The sequence below is a fragment of the Arachis hypogaea genome, chromosome 7 (assembly GCF_003086295.3).
Source record: "Arachis hypogaea cultivar Tifrunner chromosome 7, arahy.Tifrunner.gnm2.J5K5, whole genome shotgun sequence".
In the NCBI taxonomy this organism is placed as follows: Eukaryota; Viridiplantae; Streptophyta; class Magnoliopsida; order Fabales; family Fabaceae; genus Arachis; species Arachis hypogaea.
Genome location: NC_092042.1, coordinates 28039770 through 28062225, shown reverse-complemented (window position 1 = coordinate 28062225; position 22456 = coordinate 28039770). Strand labels below are relative to the sequence as shown.

The following is a 22456-nucleotide window of genomic DNA, read 5'->3' as shown; positions in this document are numbered from 1 at the left end:
GTATGCAAATAAATTAAGTAAAATAGGATGAAAGCGAAGAAGGATGATAAGTGAAAGAAATGAAGAAGAAGTAAGGAAGAGAGGAGGAAGGAAAAATTAGGATTGGTGAAGAAAAGATAAGATTTCTGGCGCTGATTTGGATAAGCTGTGCGGTGCAGGCGACGTGGATGCGTGAGTTGCAAAATTTTCTGATGACGCGTACGTGTGAGCCACGTGTACGCGAGACTTGATTTGTGCCATTGGCGCGAGAGCAGCCTCGCGTTCGCGCAACTTTCTGTTTCGTTTACATATTGCCAAAATTTAGGGTGACACGTGCGCGTGGGTGACGCGCACGCGTGCATGGTCTTTCTTTTAAAATGACGCGGATGCGTGGGGCACAATTTCGCATGGTAGGGCTTATGCTTCTAGCATGGTTCCAGCCCTACTCTATCACAACTTGCTGTTATACACCCCTTTACGTCGATTTCGCGGGGTCACGCGTGGAGGGCTGGAGTCGCAAACGACGCGGACGCATCAGAGATGCGGTCGCGTGGGCGTGTTTGTGCCTAAGGCACGCCTCCAGCCACGTTTCCACGTGACATTTTATTCAATTCCCATTTTTCGCTAATTCTCCTTGGACGCGGACGCGCCAACAACGCTGGCGCGTCGCGTGCTTCCTCTCTCTCTCTTTATTATTATTATTATTATTATTATTATTATTATTATTATTATTATTATTATTATTATTATTATTATTATTATTATTATTATTATTATTATTATTATTATTATTATTATTATTATTATTATTATTATATATGCAGAATGCAAATGCAAATGTGAATGCATATTATATGCAGAAATGATGAGAAGAGTCATTAACAAAAACAAAATAGAATAAAGTAAAATAAAACTAAGGCTGAAACGGAATGATCATACCATGGTGGGTTGTCTCCCACCTAGCACTTTTAGTTAAAGTCCTTAAGTTGGACATTTGGTGAGCTCCTTGTCATGGTGGCTTATGCTTGTACTGATCCAGGAATCCCCACCAATGTTTGTACTTCCAATAGCCTCCAAGATCCCAAATTAGGCGTAAAGAGCCTTCAAGCAAGTTGAAGCAAGTGACAAGGCCCCAAGAGTGTTGATTGCTGGACTAAATTCTGGGGTCCCAAACCTTGCTTTTGCACCCGTCGTCTTGTTGAGCAATATTGTTCCATCCGGGTGGCAAGCAGTCTAAATTCTCACTGAAGTGGCCAAACAACATCCTAGACCCATTCAATTGAGCCCTACACCAACCTTTACATTTCAACTCGGAGCATACAACCATATTGAACCTTGCTTGACAACTCTTACCACTAACCATCTTCCTCTTACTCTTAATGCCACAAAGAGCTCTAAGTTGACCATCCGTCTCTAGTAGCCCATATTCAAGTGGAAAAGTAAAGGTTAAGGATAAGAATTTTACCCACTTGAATGTTGTATTGGACGGTAGTGGCTTTGGGAGAGGTGCTTCCAATGGTCTTGCAAGCTCCACTCCCTTGTGCTCTTCTCTGACAACTTCCACCTCCTTGCAAGCCTCTTCAATTTCAACCTCTTCCTCTTGGTAGCTTTCTTCCAATTCAATCTCCTCTTCATTGCCTACCAAGGGCATGGGAGGTTGTGCTTCTTCTTCTTTAATCTCCATGTCAAGTCCAATGGGAGAGGATTCAATTGTAGATAAGGATTCATCAATGATTGAGTCCATCTCTTGATCAACCTCTTCAAAGTCTTCAACCATGATATGTTTTGGAGGTTGTATACCCTCCTCAACACCAAATTCAAACCCATTAGAAGGGGGTTCTATGACTTGAGGTTCCTGGTGCACGAAATTGTGACCATCAACAATGGCGCCAATAGACTTGGAGCTCTCAAACGTGAATCACACTTTGTCACAACTTCGCACAACTAACCAGCAAGTGCACTAGGTCGTCCAAGTAATACCTTACGTGAGTAAGGGTCGATCCCACGGAGATTGTTGGTATGAAGCAAGTTATGGTCATCTTGTAAATCTCAGTTAGGCGGATTCAAATGGTTATAATGGTTTTTGAATATAAAGATAAATAAAGCATAAAATAAAGATAGAAATACTTATGTAATTCATTGGTGGGAATTCTAGATAAGTGCATAGAGATGCTTTGTTCCTGTTGAATCTCTGCTTTCCTACTGCCTTCATCCAATCTTTCATACTCCTTTCCATGGCAAGCTGTATGTTGGGTTTCACCATTGTCAAAGGTTACCTCCCGTCCTCTCAGTGAAAATGGTCCAAATGCTCTGTCACAACACGGCTAATCATCTTTCGGTTCTCGATCATGTCGGAATAAAATCTAGTGATTCTTTTGCTTCTGTCACTACGCCCAACACTCGCGAGTTTGAAGCTCGTCACAGTCATTCAATCCCTGAATCCTACTCGGAATACCACAGACAAGGTTTAGATTTTCCAGATTCTCAAGAATGCTGCCAATAGATTATAGCTTATACCACGAAGACTCCGATCTTTCGGATTGGAGGCAAAGAGATACACGCTCGTTCTAAGGTAGAACGGAAGTGGTTGTCAGTCACGCGTTCATATGTGAGAATGATGATGAGTGTCACGGATCATCACATTCATCATGTTGAAGTGCAACGAATATCTTAGAATAAGAATAAGCTAAATTGAATAGAAGAATAATAGTAATTGCATTAATACTCGAAGAACAACAGAGCTCTACACCTTAATCTATGGTGTGTAGAAACTCCACCGTTGAAAATACATAAGTGATCAAGGTCCAGGCATGGCCGAATAGCCAGCCCCCAAAGTCTAAGAACTAAACGTCCAAAGATAGATACCAAGATGTCTAATACAATAGTAAAAAGTTCTATTTATATTAAACTAGTTACTAGGGTTTACAAAAATAAGTCTTAGTGCAGAAATCCACTTTCGGGGCCTAATTTAGTGTGTGCATGGGCTGAGGTTGAGATTTATACGTGAAGAGACTTCTCTTAGGGTTAAACGCCAGGTTGTAACCTGTTTTTGGCGTTTAACTCTGGTTTGTGACGTGTTTCTGGCGTTTTACTCTAGAATGCAGCATGGAAATGGCGTTGAACGCCAGTTTGCGTCATCTAAACTCGAATAAAGTATGGACTATTATATATTGCTGGAAATCCCTAGATGTCTACTTTCCAACGCAATTAAAAGCGCGCCATTTGGAGTTTTTTAGCTCCAATAAATCTATTTCGAGTGAAGGGATGTCAGAATCCAACAACATCAGTAGTCCTTTTTCAGCCTAAATCAGATTTTTGCTCAGGTCCCTCAATTTCAGCTAGAAAATACCTGAAATCACAGAAAAAGCACACAAACTCATAGTAAAGTCTAGAAATGTGAATTTTTCATAAAAACTAATAAAAATATCCCTAAAAGTAGCTAGATCCTACTAAAAACTACCTAAAAATAATGCCAAAAAGCGTATAAATTATCCGCTCATCAGTTCCCATGGACGTTCCACATCTCCCAAGTCGTCGACCACTTCTTCCTCTTCCTTGGGAGGTATGGCTTCTTCCAATTGTTCCAACACAAAGTCATGCTTCTCACGGTCCACCGGAGTTTCTAGCTTCTCCTTCATGCTGCGTTCTTCGGTAGATTCTCCACATAAAGCCATCGGGGTTCCTTAAGTGTCCAAACATCGGGAGTCTAGTCGAATTATCACTTGGCCCAGTTGTTGAATGGTTGCATTGAGTCGATCCACTGTCTCCTTGAAATGATCCTTTGGCTCTTGTTCCGCTTGGATAGCATAATTAGGATCATATGGCTCATAGGGTGGTTGGCATGATGGATATGAGTTAGGGTCATACTGAGGTATTTGGTTGTAGGGGGCTTGTGAGTATGGTGGTTCAAAGGTGTGTTGGGGAGGCAGTTCATAAGCATATGGTGGGCCTTGTTGGTAACCACAAGGGGGTCCATCATATCTATCATCTTGGTACGCACCTCGGAATGGCTCTTGACCATAGTGATTTGGTGGGTGTTGGTTGTCACGAAATGGTCCACCATAACTATTGTCTTGGCATGCATTGTAGGATGGTCTTTGTCTGTGGTACTGTGGAAGGTGTTAGTTGTTGCCAAAAGGGTTGATCAAATCCTCGTGGCTCCTTCCATCTCTGATTGTTTTGACCTTGATGCATGTTCCTGTTATAATTTACATTCCTTGCAACAACATTGGAACCAAACTCAAAGCGATAGGGGTGAGAACTCGTAGTAGCTAATCAAAATTAAAAACAAAAACAAATAAACAAGCAAAAGAAAATAAAATAAAATAAGATAAGAGAAAAGGTTTGAAAAATATTTGATTTTAAGATTAGAAAAGATAAGATAAGTTAGGTAAGAGAAGATAAGTTTTTAAATTAAAAGGTTTTGAAATTTAAATTTTGAATTTTAAATTTTAAAATTTGAATTTTGAATTTTGGAATTTACATATTAAAATTTGAAATTTGATTTTGAAATAAGATAAGATAGGATTTTGAAAAAAGATATGATTTTTTAAAAATATTTGAATTTTGAAATTTAAAACTAAGATAAGATAAGATAAAAATTTTAAAATAAAAATTTGATTTTTTTTTTGTAATTTTCGAAAAAATCAATTAAAATAAAGAGAAAAGATATTTTTGAAATTAATGAGGAAAGAGAAAAACAATAAAATGACACTAAACTTAGAATTTTTAGACCAAAGCAAAGAAAACAAACAAGAAAAATATTTACAATAACCAATAATAAGGCACACGTTTGCAATTCCCCGGCAACGGCGCCATTTTGACAAGAGGATTCTTGCGTGGTCTAGAATTTTACAAATAAGCTCTCGTTGAAATTATAGCTTCTAAACCAACAAAAATCCTTTCGTACAAAAGTTTGGTTGTCACAAGTAACAAAACCCAATAAAATTTATAACCGAAGTATTGAAACATCGGGTCGTCTCTCAAGGAATTGCAGGGAATTATGATTTATTATTGGTTATGGAAAAATGTATATTGGGTTTTTGAAATAGGGAACAAGGAAATAAATTAACAATAAAGTAAATTAATTATCATGAACACCCTTGCAAGGTATAAGAACTGGAAATCCCATCCTAGTTATCCTTATCAGGTGTGATGAGAATTGTTTATTGCTCCCACTTAGTTAACCCTTACTAAATAAAGGAAAGTCAAGTGGACTAATCAACTAGATTCCTCAAGTCCTAGTCAACTCCTATGGAAAGACTAGCTTTAGAGAGATCTAAATTAATCAGCAATTTCCAAATTTCAATCAACCGTTGAGTTTGACAACTCAAGTGTTACCAATTACTTAACAAAAGCAAAGGAAAAAAATCTAAATTAAATTAAAAGCATTAATAACATAAATTTGAAGAAAGCAATCTTTAGATCTGAAATACCTCAATTTATATTAAATAAGAATATCAATTCTAACATGAAAAGTTCATAAGCCAAATTGAAAAGATAAATAACAATTAAAGTAATAGCATAAATAAAGTAGAAAATATAGTGGTGATTTAAACTAAAGGAACATTGAATCTGGAATGAAGAAGAAATAGCCTAAAACTAATAGAAATCCTAAATCCTAAAACCTAAGAGAGAGGAGAGAGCCTCTCTCTAGAAAAACTACATCTAAAACTAAAATTGTGAATAATGACTATTGTGTTCATGAATGGATGTATTTCCCCACTTTATAGCCTCTAATCTGTGTTTTCTGGGTCAAAAACTGGGCCAAAACACGGCCCAAAATCACTGGGGACGAAATCTGCCACGCTGGTTTCTCTGCAGAATGACGCGTCCGTGTGATTCACGCGTTCGCGTCATTTTTTTGTACGGCCACTATAGCAAATTATATATCATTTTGAAGTCCCGAATGTTAGCTTTTTAACGCAACTGAAACCGCCTCATTTGGACCTATGTAGCTCAAGTTATGACCGTTTGAGTGCGAAGAGGTCAGGCTGACAGTTTTGGCAATTCCTTCAATTTCTTGTATTTCTTCCACTTTTGCATGCTTTCTCTCCATTCTCTAAGTCATTCCTGCCCTGTAATCTCTGAAATCACTTAACGCACATATCACAGCATCGAATGGTAATAAGAGAGGATTAATATTAGCAAATATAAGGCCAAAGAAGCATGTTTTCAATCATAGCACAAAATCCGGAAGGAAAAAGTAAAATCATGTAAATAGTATGAATAAGTGTGCAAAGGGTTGATAAAAACCACTCAATTGAGCACAAGATAAACCATGAAATAGTGGTTTATCAGTGATTATTTTACCACATATTTGAATGTTTGTGTGGTTGATCGTGTGCTTGTTTTACTTTTTTGTCTAGGAGTCACCGTTGGTTATTAACATTGCACAGCATTAGTAGGTCTGGTTATGTGAAAAGGTGTCCATGATTATTAATTTTTAATTTTAATGTGATACTGTTGTATGTGTCGTGCTCTTGGGGTCGTCAGCTAGTTGTATTATTCTATTTATATGATAATGTGTAGTATGTGGGAACACTAATGATTTATTGGTTCTTAACAGGCTATAACATGTTCTGAATTTCATTTGCTGAACAACAATCAGATGGGTAAAAAGGTAATATGCGTTTCGTCGTTCATCCGTCTTGATTCTATTTGCTTCTAACATGTATTATGTTCGTTGATAGAAATTATTCGAGACGTGATGTTCTCCATGCTATATGAATGGGATCATCACTCACCTAGAAAAAAATAATGCCAATGTGAAGCTAGATGAGATCGACGCTATTGGTTTCGGATTTGGGAAGAGGATCCCACACTGGGCAGTGAAGCAAAGCATATTGGTTCAACTAGCAAAGGCATACGATGTGGATAGAAACAGACTTATAGTGGATGTCGACAACATCTACATTAATGCTGAGTTGATCGGGAAGGATTTAAGTATACCCTCTAGTGGTAAGTTGCATGTATGATACATGTAATACAATACGCTCATGTGTTGAATGCAGGGACGGTTCTATGTACAGTGGTGTGGGGGCAAGCGCCCCCACTACGATTTAAAATTTTTTTGAGTACTATATGATAATAACATTTATTTTCCCCTATTAGATTATTAAATTTGACCCCACAATAATTTTTTATTCAACTTTTGGTACTTAATCGTCAATTTAAAAATATTATATTAGAAATTCATTAGAATGATTAATTCTCAAATTTAAACGAAATTAGTGTTCTTTTTTAAAAATCAACTCAAAAGAATATTATTTATCTTCTTTTTAAATTAGTTTTAATTTTCGCATAGCAACTGTATTAATTGAAAAAAAAAATTTAACTATAAATAACAATAAGAGTCGATTTCTAATTGCGTTGGGAAGTGAATTTCTAAATAATTATTTAGTAATATATATAAAAAAGAAAAATTTTGATGGTAGTATTAAGAGAAAAATTATTTAATTTTTTAAAATATAAAACCTAAAACAATAGAATTTTAAATTATATATTATTATTTAAATTACTATTTTAGTATTGTAATTTATATATTAGATATTTTGAAGGCTAATCATATTTTACAATAATAAAATATAATCATATTAATAATCATGGTATATGTACATAAAAAATAATTATTTGTATAAAATATATATTAAAATATAAAATACATATTAAAAATAAATTAAATAATATATATATTTATACACATATATATAATGGTTAATAGATAATTTAATATTTAATTTTTTATATACACATATTATTTTTATTATAAAAATTAGTATGATGTTATATAAATTTTGTCCACACTACCAAAATTTTCTGGATCCGTCACTAGTTGAATGTGTTGTACTTTGTGAATTTTTGTTGCAGTGATTTATTCGATGTGTTTCCAAAGCCATTGGTAGCTGTATGCATTTGAAGTGGATAGGAAAAGGGTGTTGGTAATCGATAGTCTGCATGCTGAGGCACCCGATGATCGACGGAGTAAGCACGATGCATATGTGATAAGATAAGACATCCCTATACCCCATGAACGTTGCTAATATATAAACCAAAATATATTAACACGATAGAACTCTGGCTATTTTACATGGGCGACTAATTGAAGGCATGGCTAAAGTGGTCATCTCCACATACCAGCGCAGTACAAATGGCCCAAGTTGTGCATACGTCAAAGTGCCCAAGCAACCAAACGAGTAAGTTGACCCGAAAAACACACCCAACAATGTATCCATAACGCACTTGCTGTAACATGTGTATCATCCTGATAGCACCAATCTTACTTGTTTATGTAGCTGAGATTGTGGCATCTATGCCATTAAATTCATAAAAACGTGGACTAAAGATTGTAACCTGGATTAATGGGATGATATAAGTTTACCAGTCCTTCTGGTTTTAATTTGTTATTTGCGATACATGTTACCCTGACACTTCTAACATCGCGCTCAATATAAAAACACCATACAAGATATGCTTAGGTAAATGAGATTGGAGCTAATGGTGGACATTGTCATGGGCGCACAAAATGCATCAATTAATCAGGTGCGAACTTTGTTGGAAGAAAATGCTGAACCTGTACGCCGCAACCATCCAAGAAACAAGTAAAAGGAGGTTAGATCACCATTCACAACACCAAGCACAAGAACATTAATGCAACAGGTCAAAGGATTACCTGTGAGAAAGATCATGAAAGGGAAGAAGAAATAGATGGACTTAATTCTAATACCACAAATACCTTTTTGACACTGTTTACTTGTTTTCAAGATGGAGTTTTATTATAAGACACAGGGCAAAGTTTCCTATTGAGTAACATTTATATGGTCTGTTAGTTTTTTAACTTCTCTAATTCTGTTATATGATATTAGCAATGCGTAAAAGCTAATAGAAAAGAATCACCCATTTAAAGATAAGAGTATTCATTCGCAGACATAGTGACTCGTGCATCTAGTATTTTCCGAAATGGAAACTAGTTAAGCCGAAACCAGGCCAACAACTATCAAGGTAAGAAATTAAAATAGCCCTCCACCCAACCAATAAATTGAACATCCAATATAACTTAACTGTAACTAATTTAAAACATTACCCGCACGAGTAATACAATAACCATCTTGATACTAATAGAAATAAACATCTGCATACCTATTGAATCGAACATCCAGCATATATTACTTGTAAAAAATTATACACACTACATCAAGAGTATTACAAATAACCATCCGCATACCTAGTGAAATAAACATTTAGGGTATCATAGATGGTAACTAGTTAAACCAAAAGCAATCAAACAAATATCAAGGTAACATTAGGATAACCATCCGCACACCTACTGAGTTGAATATCCAGCCATTGTTAACTGTGCACGAGTAAATAAGTCAACAAGAATAACCATCTAATTAAGAAACAAAATAACCATCTGCATACCTATTGAAATGAACATCTGGCATATGTTACTAGTAACTACATAATCAACCCAGCCACATGAGTATAGTACTAACCATCCGCATACTTGGTGAACTCAAAATGACATGATTAAGTAGGATTTAGCGACATTTTAATATGCCTCTAATAATATACCCCATGTACTCAACGTATGTTGACAAAGTATTCTAGCCTAATCACTTATGTATGCATCCAATAACTCTAACAAAACATGAATTCATTCAACATTAGTCTAAATACAGTCAAACCACATAAAAACAGAAACACACCAACCATGTGCATATAACAAGAAGACAACAAACAGAATACCATTTTCATACACATCTAACCGTCAAAACCTCGGAATACAAAATGACCATCAACATACATATTGAGTCGGAACACCTAAAAAAAGGGACCTCTAATATAATATAGCAGATTCTGTATCTAACACAAATTAGGTATTGCCGAACGAGTTTAACAGGGACATGAATCCACTAAATCCTTGCGGAATAATCTGCCCATCGGAAGCATCCAACTCTATGTTTCCAAAAGATTCTACACGATTATCCTGAAAGAAACAAACACAGTCAAAAACAAGTCACTATCTACATATTTAACTTTGTACTAAAAGTGCATCTTTAAATTGATTAAGATACCTACCGGGCCTGATTTCTTCTGCTTCTTCGTATGAATTTCTTGATCGACTTCTCCAACTCAGATTCGAGCCTTTTACTTTTTGAACGACCTTTTGTGATGACTTTTGATCGGCCTTGAATGTCCTTTGTCCCCACCACGGAGGAACTCTTTGTGGCCATGCTATTATGAACATCAGCGACAATCTTGTTCCGCAACTTGGCATGGTAATCAACGAGTTTGGCCCTTGCATCATCCAGAGCAGTATGCAATATGGCTGCTTCATCATCACAATTCACAAATTCCTGGCGCAACATTGTAGAAGTGTGCACACAACCCTCTGAATAAGTTATGGCTCTCATCCAAACGTCTCACGTCTCACGTCGTGGCTACTCTTAATGTAGGTGTGCTTGCGCTTTATGTTCTTGCTCCAACGAGTGAGAACATTGCAAGAAGGCACTCTATTCACTTTGTAAGAGAAAAACACTATAAGACAGTGGCAACACAGTATATCTGAACTCTCGAACAAGTTGCACTCACATCGAACCTCGTGAGTCGACATCAAAATGGACGTGGTACGTAACATATCGAGTGATCTCATTGGCTAATTTTTTTCTCTTCCACTTTTACCCAGAACGAGTCACCCTATTCATAAATTGCATAGATATTGCAATCACCCTTCTTGCCAAACTCTGTTTGGACTTTCTTAAACACGTTTTTAGTGTACTTTTATTGAAATTGTCTCTCAATGGATGAGCTAGTTGCACATGGGATTACTCTTCTCAAGTCTGCAGCATCATCCTCCAATTCCTTCTGCTCCTTTTTTCCAAGCACATTGTCGAACTCGTGGACGAACTGAACCAAGCTAGTCTTGCTATGTAAGAATCCACCACAGAATGCGTTCATACTCTCACTCCTTTGTGTACTCATCATAGCATCCTAAAATTTACCCTTGAAAAAGATCGGCACCTACATACGTCGGTCCTCAAATAGGTCTACACAAAATAAATCATCCAAAAACAGAAACTCGCATAAAGAACATATTTAAAGAAAAGAATACAAGAACATCACAAACCCTAAGCAATTACGATGCATCATATAACTTTAAATACCTGATAGCCATGTGTTGTGATGTAGGTTGAACTCATCTATGAATTCAGCCCAACCATCCTCGAAAGCCTCAACCGACCGAGAGTTCCACAATATGTGATTCAGCTCAACATTCAACTCTCTGAACTGAGCATAACCTCCGAGCTTATGTGGTATCTTTTTCAATATATGCTAGATGCACCAACGACGGCGTATTTGGGGTAGGACCTTTCTAATTGCCCCAAACATGGACCTGTACTGGTCTGTGATGATGTCCTACAGTGCAGTACCTATGCACTTCACCCATTGCGTGAAAACCCACTCGAAACTTGGAATCTCCTCATTCCCTAGCAGATCACAGCCTAGCAAAATAGACTTATCATGGTGGTTCATACTGACGAAAAAGGCGAACGGCAATCATGCCTAAACGAACAACAACCACATATAAGAACATCCAATTATTACAAAAAATAACAAAAAGTAAACAACATCAACATAAATAAATATTACCGGTTCGTATTGTATGTGGTATCAAATGATACCACGTCTCTATAATATTCATAAGATGCCCTGCACCTTGCATCTACCCAAACTACACTCCTAAAATTATAATCCTCGTCCACATTCACTGCATAGAAGAAGTTCGGATTTATCTTCTTCATTCGCATGAAGTAATTCAACATCTCTTAAACATCTGCATAAAATTCCTGAGCCAATTTCAAATACTCAAACCGCATCCCAACTCATGGTATTTCGTCTTTACCAAGACAACTGTGATCTGGTAACTGCGTATCAGTTCAAAACAAATATCATTAGATGAACACGAGTATTAATGGTCAATTCAAACATGCGGTTCACAAAAAAACAACAATAAACTAGAGTCCAAACCTCACACCAAGATCCGTCTCATCACTTCCAAACTCAGTAACATACGTAACTTTCATGGCCTACAATCGAACATACACGCACAAACCGAAACAAACAAACTAATTAGATATCGTACCATAAAATAAATATCAACTAAAAATACCTCCACTCACCAACCAAAAGAAGTCAAACCAAATACAAAATAGGAGACCTCTAGTTGTATTAAAGACTCCAAGAATAAACCATCATCCTAAAAATTTTGCCTTTTATGACTCCTACATATTCCAATAAAATTAACATATTTTCCTAATTGAAAAAGAATACCGGGTGTTAGATAAAAAAAATTAACTTTTTTATACATAATAATTGTTATGTCTCTCAATTTCTATAATCCACCACATTCACAAACTGGTAATAAGTCTAAGTAACAATATATCCAAATAAGTCTAATTGTGCAATGCATCCTCACCATTAAAAAATTTAAAATTAAAAACTATAATTAGTTTTAAATGACGTAAAAAATATATGACATCATTTATTAACACATTTAAAGTCTTCATACATGTATTTATACTATCAATTTACTACCATAACAAATTTGGATGCATTAAGAATTAATATCTTGAATCTACTTAAACGGTTGAAATAAAAGAGAATACTCTGCTTGCACTAAAAATAACCATCTCATTTATATTGAAAATAAACATTCGTTACCAATGTATCAACCTTCATTGCTTACCTTATTAGATTGTTCACCCTCCACGTCGCAAGGATTGAGAAGGTTGTTCATCGAATGCATGGAATTGTCATCGGTGAACGAAGATGGGACATGACAAACCGGTTCAACCAAATTGGACTACATTTACGTGGATGTGAGGGGTGATGTACGTATGAAACGGCAGCTGCAAATATCCCCTGTATTTGGACGGATCTGTCGCAGATGAAGAGGTTGCGATGGTGGACGCGGTGTGTTACGGGGTGCCTGCACCGTTGGCGCATTGGTGAGCTACGCGAAGGACAACTTGTACACGAACGGGGGCCTGCTTGGATGTTGGCGTAGAGGTAGGCGGCGTCGGCTGGGGCTGGACGGCAGTGGCTAGTGTTGTGATCGGCAATAGTCCGACGAGAGTGAGAGACAATCGACGGCTGGTTGCAGAACGAAGTTCACACATGCAAAAGGCATAGCTAGAAGAGTAAAGTGATCAATTGTGTAACTGCTCTACGTTCATCAAATCCTTATTTTTTTTAAATTTAAAAACTGATATTATTAGAAATTAATTAATCATCTAATTAAACATTTTGATTTTAATTTCTCTTTTTAATCTTATTGTTCACATTAGTCATTAATTTTATTGTTTGAGTCTCCCTATACTTTTTTTTTCATAATATAATCCTAGAATAATTTTTCTGTGAAAATAATTTTTTTATTTATTTCAAAAAAAATCTATTTTCCTCCTAATGCATGACTAACCACTATTTGAGATTTTGAGCTTTTGCACGTGCGTCATATGTATTTACCTATACGGTTTCATCTATGTACTTACTTATACGGTACCATCTCTGAGAACTTGCGTCTTTTATTTATGGTTTTCTGTGTCAAGTAGTTGAAATCAATGCTCTCCAATGGATTTGAATCATCTAAAGTTTGAATTTCTCTTTAGAGAGTAAAGTGTGATCTCTCACCATTTATTTCATATGTGGGACCAAGAATAAATATAAAAGAGAAACCATAAGGGTAGAAAGATCACACTTTATTCTCTAAAGTAAAATTCAAACTTTAAATAAAATTCAAACTTTAAAAGATCTAAATCCCTCTCCAAGATACCAAGATTTTAACCAACAAGATTTGCCGACTGGAATGCCAATTCTTGTTGATCAAAACCACTATCAATCTAACAAAGTTGAATTTGTCTAGTAGATAGCTTACTAGTCCGTTTAAAAAAATGTCGGAGGTTTAAATCCTACCTTATCCCTGCAGCAACCCATTAGCCAATAACAAACTCTTAAATGGAACTCAGTATCATAACGAATTAGTCATTGACCTGCCGAATTAAGACATAAACGTAAAAAACCAAAAAAAAATCACTATCAATCCTCTACAGCCTCCAGTCGTTGATGAAACTATGTCAAAGTTATATACTTTGTCAATCAGACTGCGTAAACTTTTATCCAATATATACACAGAAATTTGTTTAATCGTAAAGACATTTTTTTTTCCTATTTGAGACATAAGAGTTTTGTAGTTTTTTTAATAATTTTTAGACGTATATATAGAAAATATTCGTCTATCTTTATTTCTATTTCTATTTCGGTATTTTTGTCTCAACAAAATTCTAGCACCACGCAACCTAATACTTATTACCAGGACCATGACACACCCAACATCTTGCGGCTCCATTGCAAACCTTAATATCAAAATAGGACATAAAACCATGACTTAAAAATGACATGAATATGATACGTGACTTTTAGAAAAATTTCAGCCACACGGTAGAGTGGGAGACCAATTGTCCAATAGAAGCTCCAGAGCAAAGTGAATGTTAGTATGTTATTGATATCTACAAGTAAAATGTATAGAAGTGTTGGATTCAAAAAGCAAAAGATATTTTTGTTCCCCCATTCAAAACATGACAACAAAACGCTAACATAAAACACAAACTCTTCTCAATAATTCACATCTAGACAATAAAAGGCCGCAAAACGATCCACCTCCCACATTTTTCAACATTTCAATAGGAAAAAAATATCCATCTAAATAAATACATCTTTATTCCCCACATGGTACATTCCATGTGGTATAAAGGATTGTTTTCATGGTTTTGTGGAGGGTGGGGGGAATCCTATGTATTTCACATAATTATAATTATAATGTATACAACTATATATAAAATTACATTTGTAGACAGTCACATCATGACTGAAATTAATAGTCAATATACAAGAAATTCAAATAGCAGGATGCATGAAGTGAAAGCGGGACCAGTTATGATTTAGGAAGCCCTTTATAAGAAAGGCACTAATGTATGTATTTGATTCATGTTTCTTTTTCCCTGTGGCTTTGGTTGAGTGAAGTTAAATAACAAGCTGGCTATGGGGTTAAAAATGAAGCCAAAATTCACCTTACAGGAATATACAAATGTTGTAAGGGTGAGCTCATGCTACAGAGATATAACTTCACTGGTTTCAGCGGAATGACCATCAAAAATCATACCTCAAGTTCCACTTCACACTGGCAGCATAATAGAGACAGCTCTTAATTGTTCAGGAACCTGTCTGCAATGACTGTAACGGGAGAATAGATTCTTGCTTGCCACTGATAAAGACTGAAAGCTCCGTTGGTGCAACTACCAGTCTTAACCACTTTTGTAGCTCTTCACCCTCTACTTTCTCTTTTTCTAAAGAACAGGTATTATTAGCACACCAAAATATATACTTGATGTTCACAGTGCAAGTTCATATCATATATAACTATAATATGCAGAGTGGAGTGAAGTCCAAAATCTAAATATGCAATTTAATAGCCTGAATTTAAAGAGTACTTGGGAGGCAGAAGAAGACACCAAAAGATATGTGCAATATAAGAAGATGAAAACATGCATAAAGAAAACCCTGTCAAGAGCACCCTGATAAACAAAAATATCCAAGCAAGGAAACCATAAATGAGACAACAGATATCAAATATGAAGCATGCACAGCCTTTATCATGTTCAAAGAAAAATGTATAACATAGTTCCAGAAATCATCACAAATCATTCATCCAATCACCAAATATAAAAAACAGCAAGTAGCTTTACCTTCCAAATGAGCACCAAGACCCTCCAAGACAGTAGGATTAGCTCGCACAATGGAAAGTGATACATCCAGAGCAGACTGCAATAATGCTTTCACCTCTCTTTGGACAAGGTCAACAAGATGTCCCTGTTGTAGTCAGAACTTCAGATTAAATATGCATACAGAACCTACCGAATTGCAGATGAGATAAAAAATAAAGTTTATGAACTGCAGGACCTGATCCCTTCCCCAAGGAACTGCACCAGACTCGTCCAGTCCGCCATTAGAAAGGGTGGCAATTGACACGGGGCCTATACTCTGACTTAGGCCATATTCAGCTATAGCTTTGTATGCCATGTCAGTCGCTCGTCGTATGTCATCAAGTGCGCCTGTTGATACCCGACCAGAATAAACCACTTCTTCTGCTGCACGCCCTCCAAGAAGAGTCACCAAGCGACCACGCAACTCATCAATGAAAAGCAAGTATCTGTCCTCATTTGTTGGGGGAGTATAAGTAAAGCCTAAAGCCCCTCCGGACCTTGGCAATATACTCAGTTTCTGAAAACATACATAGGACAGGAAGACACTGAATGACAATTAAAAGAAACTATTAATATTTGGTTCACGAGGATTTTTCCCCCTTTTTTTATTTATTATTACCCTAACTTTTATGTAATTTTAGTTGCTATCTAATACCTATTCTCCTTTATGCAATTTTAGTTTCACTATCTAGTACCTATGCACTAGAAGTCTAGAATCACACAAATCATACATAAAAAGTACCAATATATTAATTCTTAGTAGAAATCATGTGCAGATGCTAATACAAAACTCTATCCTCCAAGAATGAATCTAAGTGACATCCATATTTATCTCGTACAGTTTGATATCTATTATTCTACTTTCTAGATTAGTGTGTTTCACACTTCTACAGAAAAGAAAAGGGGAAAAGATGTGTAATAGGACAAATAGGGGATTATAAAGATGTCAAGTACTTTTTTCTTTGTAAATCATCTTGGATTCAAGTCTTTGAAATAGCAAAAAACAATTTTATGAGTATATATAAATAAAGGATATGTTAGGAAAACTTTGTGCACCAAATCCCCTCCCAATCTCTCATATATATAGTAAAAGTAGAAGTAGAAGTAAAATAGTAGATAAGGAGATTGAAACATTTGATAAAAATTTCATAAAATGCTAATCATTATAATTAATGGGAAGGAATTGCAAAAATATAAGATTGACTAGCTTGACTAAGTGCTTGTTTGGGCGTCATTATCTTGATAAAAAAAAGATCTTTTTTCATTGAAAAAATATCCTTTTTTATTTTTTAGCGTGTTTGGCAAATTTCTAGTAGTAAAAGTAAAAGCACTAGAAAAATAAATAAAAAAACATCTTTTTTAAGAAGCTGTAATTTACATCTTTTTTTTAAAAGATCATTTTTTCTTAAAAAGTAGATGTTTGTCATATAATAAATAAACAAAAAAGTACTTTTATATTGTTATACCCAAACACAATTAATAAATAAAAATATCTTTTTGCATGAGATACTCAAACATAAAATTACTTTTACTTTTCCACAAGATCTTCTAAAAAAAGATAATTTGAAAAAAGATCTTTTCTTAGAAGCTCACCCAAACAAGCCCTAAAACTAACTACTTCAAATTATTTTTTCATTTAAAAAAAAAGACTTCTGAGTGAGAATAACAGGAGGCAATAATTGCATACACACAACACTATCTATTAACAAAATGAAGCACAACCCTCAATTTATACCATGTTTAATCTGCAGAGCAAGTGAAATTTACCGTGATAAATCTATACTTTGGTCTAATTTCCCAGCAAAAACTATTGAGAAAGAAACGAAAATGAATACCCACACCCCTGATTCCACAGACAAACAAAAATAAAATGAATTGTGATTACAATCCAGTAGATTAAATATATCATAATCAGAGCCTCTACATACTAGAAATCATCAATCATTAGACTGATATCACAGATTTCTCAAGAATAAATAAAATTCATATAGTGTCTTAAGTCCAAAAAGTCAAATAGGCAATTATAGGTTACTAATTTTTAAGCACAATATGCTTATCCATAATTAGAATTGCATATTTGAATCATGAAAAATTGAGCATCTTCCATGGCTTACCTCAACACGTGGCTGACCAGGAAGAAGATTTGCAACTGCAGTGCCTACTACAGCATGACCAGCTTCATGTCGTGCAACTACAGCCTTCTCACTTCCTTGTAATTTAGCAGTCTTCTTCTCTATGCCCTGAAAGAAGTAAATTTGGTTGATTTTCTCTGCAATTAATAAACTAAGGTCGCATTTATGTACATAAAATCTTAAGTTTAAAAGGTTCTTTTTAAATTACAAACTGCATGTAACATATAAGTGGCCACCAGCCACAAGAGGTTGTGACTTACAGCTATTGATCTTTCCACAGCATGGATGAAATCAATCTTCTCCACAACAACTTTATTCTGCCTTCCCGCCAGTAAAGCAGCCTCGTTTACTAGGTTTGCAAGGTCCGCTCTTATACGATTAATGATATGATAAACATGTCAAATCAGAATTCCAACTGCCTCAATGTTTTTAAATGGGGAAAATGTACAGATGTAAGAGCACAATTACCCCGTGAAACCAGTGGTCATAGAAGCAATGTCGCCAAGGTCAACATCCTTGGCCAAAGGAAGTTCTTTCTTGGAAGCATGTACTTTTAGAATAGCTTCCCTACCGATCCTGTCCGGTGTTTCCACCTAGAGAGAAATTTATCAGAAATAAGTCATTTTTGCTATAAGCATGCAAAGTTACGAATTTTTTTCTAATATCAGCATAAATATTGAAGTAAAGCACTAAACGATAATCCACACCATAACTACACGGTCAAATCTTCCTGGTCGCCGGAGTGCAGGGTCCAAAACATCTGAGCGATTGGTAGCTCCAAGAACAATCACTGCAGAGTTGCTGTCAAACCCGTCCATTTCCTGCAATGAAATTATAACATATTAGCCTCGTCATGAGATGTCTATCTTCCCCACAATTACCCAAAAATAAATAATAATAATAATAATAATAATAATAATAATAATAATAATAATAATAATAACATCAAAGGAATGCTAACAGTGAGCAACTGATTCAATGTTTGCTCTCGTTCATCATTGCTGACAATGCGAAATTTACCATCCCGACTTTTGGCCACAGCATCTATCTGCATGCCAAAAGAAAGTTCTATTGGTTGATTATTAAATGGTAGATATTGAATAAACAACCCTTTCTCAATCAAAATTCATTTACAGACCTCATCAATAAATATTATGGATGGAGCTTCCTTCTTTGCCCTTGCAAAGAGATCTCTCACACGGGAGGCACCCATGCCAACATACAACTCTACAAACTCACTAGCGGAACAACTTATAAATGGCACATCAGCCTCCCCAGCCACTGCTTTTGCTAGTAGAGTCTTACCTGTCCCAGGAAGACCCACCTGTAAGATAAACCAACAGGTATTTACTATCTAGATCTTGAACTCAAATAATACTACTAAATGCAGTGCATAGCTATAAACAGCTCACATATGATGTGTAAGCTGATATGTAAAACGGAGAAAACATGGTTCACAGAAATACAGTAGATAAATCTGTTGGAAGTTAGCCAAAAATATTTGCATGATGAGTTTCACATATTTGGACACTTCTCCAAGCAAATAACCAAAACTAGATAGTATCTTCTTGGCAGACTGCCAAATGCTTTGCCTTGGGATCAAGAGTTTAATTTTCATTATGTATCTCATTAGATATTTCAAGCTAAGACTCACCAAAAGTACACCCCGCGGGGGACGAGCTCCAAGCCGTATATATCTATCGGGATTTCGAAGAAATTCCTGGCAAATGAAAGCATAATAAAAAATTACATTCCTACGTCACCAAAAGACCTCAATAAAATCAGAAGGTTAATTACATGAAAGAAAGGCTCTCATACACCCTACAAAATTAAGTGATGATAATGGGCTGAAGAAAGGCCAGCTTACCACAATCTCTTCTAACTCCTCCTTAGCCTCATCAACACCGGCGACATCAGCAAAAGTGATAGATTCACCTTGTTCAGATGACTTTGTACCAGTAGAAGTTCCTGATTTGCGGTTTCTAATCTGTCCAGCTGTGTGCTGTACATAGCATACAAGTACTAAGAAATAAGAATAGATAGAGTCTAATTGTAGGCACTCACTAGTTGATTGAGAAGGCCCAAGAAATTGAAAGAGGGCAATAAATACAAACTCACCTGAGAAAAGCTTACAGGGAATCGGTGGAGAAGCCCTGCTAGCACAGCAACATAGAACATTGCTATCTGCAAATATGGCAGCGAAAAATCAACATGACAGAGTGATAAGTCCGGTCAACTAAGGAAATTTGTAATGAAATGGAATAGGAAACTATATAACTTACACCACTAAACATTATAGAAAATATAAACAAAAGCAGGATACTATAAAAATAGAAAGAAACCCAATAATATTGAAGCATGTTTAACAAATTTGAGGAGTATTCTGTTATGCAAGCTTATCTAGCTGATGAAGCAAATGTAACTCCAAATAAGCAAAAGTATTCACTCTTCCAGAAAACACTATTTCAAACTTTCAGACACAAAACCTAGTGTCTAATTAAATCATGCAGATTGTAATGTCTCCACACGTAGGCAATAATTGAAGAACTAATAAGAACTTCTAGTTCTAGTCAAGCTTTGGCACCCAGTCGCACAGTTTTAATAAAAATAGCAATTGGAGAAAGAATCAAAATGCTTACTCCTCTTTGGTTCATGGACCCTTTGCTCCAAATAATTAAACAAACTTAAATTTATCTATTTATTTATGATTTATGAATCTCTGATAGTCTTAATTAAATTCAGTTGAGGTGCAAGTGTGCAACCACTAACCATAATAAGCAAGTAGCCAACTTCGCACAGCAAAAGCTAAGAAAAACCACTCTAGCAAGTGCAACTCGCTTACCAATGCCGAGTTAAAGAACCCTCCGGACCGCTTATCCGGCGACCCAAACTCCACCTGATTCTCCAGCATCTTCTCATAAGGAGTCCTAATATCACTAGGCCTAGTGGTGGTGTAAACAATTCTCTTAGTTGGGGAAACACTCTTAACCAAAGACTCTGATTCCTGCTGCAATAACTTACTGCCTCCACCAGAAGAAGCAACTTCACTACTACCATCACTCCCAGTAGTTCCAACCTCAGGCTTCAATTTGAACATGATGTGCACCCCATCAACCTCCACCTTCTGAACCTGGTCACTGTTGATTTTGCTCAAGAACTCACTATACGGAACACTCACGAACGAGGTTGCAGCCCTAGGTTCGGACCCAGGTAATGGAATCCCTGGCCTAAGCAACCTCATAACAAACACCACAATCCCCAACTGAAGAAGCAGAACCCCAATCTCCTGAGCCTGAACTATCGGTTGCCACCGCCACTTCCCTCCGCTGCCACCGCTGGCGCCTTTGGACCCCAACCACCACCACCACCACCCTCCCTTTCCCTGCTGCTTTTCCTTCCTCCTGTTCGAGCTGGACCCCGCCGCCGTCTTCGATCCCTTGTCGCCGTCGCCACTCTTCTCCTCGCCGGAACTCGCGGCGGAATCGCTCTCTTGGCCACTGCTAGCCCTAATCCTATCGTATCCCCTCTTGAAATCTCCCCAAACATGGAACCTCAACGAATCGGTCGAGAAATTAGCGTGCCTAGTCGGAACCCTAGGCTGTCCCGAATTGGGAGCGAAACGTGTCGACGTCACCACGTGCCGAAACGATGTCGCCGTGTGCCTCCGCCAGCGATGGAAATTGGAGTCAGAATTCAAGTAAAGTTGGGTGTGTGTTAATGGAGATAAGTATTCCAACGCAGACATTGCAATACACAGAGAGAGAAAGAGAGAGAGAGAGTTGGAAATCAAAAGTTTGAAAAAATGAGTATATTACTAGTTTATGCGCGCATGTAAGAAATGAAAGAGTGTGGTTGCGTGTTGCGGATAATTTATATGGGTGAGGTTCCAGGGATTATCTAATATCTGATTATCTAATATCTATTCAGTGGCAATGGTGGCTAAGAGCAAGAGTAGAGACAGGGTGAATCCGACAACAAGTGAGGGCCGTTGGATTCGTCGGACGGTCTGACTATCTGAACCGTTGATATATGCAGAATTTTTTATTACTATTTGTTTGTTTGTTTTTATTTTTTAAGTTGAATTTTGAGTGTTGATCTTGATTGTTTTGGTCAGTTCACGGCACCTGTCTTCCTTTTTTTATTTTATCTGCGGGCGGAATCGGTTGTTGTTTTATTTCTTTTCTATTCTTGGGTGGTGATCTGGTGCAGTGGTGCACAGTTGGGGATTGGGTTTTGAGATGCTGAGGGGGTGACGCGTGGAGACTGATGAAAGGTGAAATTGGTGGAGCCTCCCAACTCCCAATGATTGTGTAGTTATAGGTAGGCAGGAAGTGAATTCGAGTTCGATTCATTAATAGTTGATAAGATAAACTCGTTAATTGGTGAGTTAAATTTGAGTTTGAAATTGAATTTATAAATTAAATGAGCTGATCTTAATCTTAAATAAGCTCAGTTCATTAGTTTGTGAGTTTATATATATATATATATATATATATATATATATATATATATATGAAATAGCAA

The 22456-nt window shown here is 36.4% G+C and overlaps 1 protein-coding gene across 4 annotated transcripts; it reads right to left on the bottom strand.

The window, feature by feature from the left end:
- Positions 1 to 14679: 14679 nt before the first annotated feature.
- Positions 14680 to 22077, bottom strand: LOC112702871 (ATP-dependent zinc metalloprotease FTSH 9, chloroplastic). 4 transcript variants are annotated; one of them, XR_003154297.3, is made up of 13 exons: positions 20775 to 21931; positions 20051 to 20116; positions 19800 to 19934; positions 19587 to 19652; positions 19071 to 19256; positions 18894 to 18980; positions 18640 to 18753; positions 18401 to 18525; positions 18193 to 18301; positions 17915 to 18040; positions 15997 to 16345; positions 15783 to 15906; positions 14680 to 15383 (listed from the first exon to the last, which is right to left on the bottom strand). XR_003154297.3 is itself a non-coding variant. In XM_025754080.3 (13 exons), the coding sequence occupies exons 1-13, from the start codon at positions 21675 to 21677 to the stop codon at positions 15250 to 15252; spliced, it is 2496 nt and encodes an 831-aa protein (XP_025609865.1). In that variant the 5' UTR covers positions 21678 to 22077; the 3' UTR covers positions 14680 to 15249. The 4 variants fall into 4 exon arrangements, 2 of the variants coding, with proteins under 2 accessions (XP_025609865.1, XP_072055423.1); XM_025754080.3 differs by having other exon boundaries at positions 15997 to 16317; positions 20775 to 22077; XR_011863839.1 differs by having other exon boundaries at positions 14818 to 15611.
- Positions 22078 to 22456: the final 379 nt, after the last annotated feature.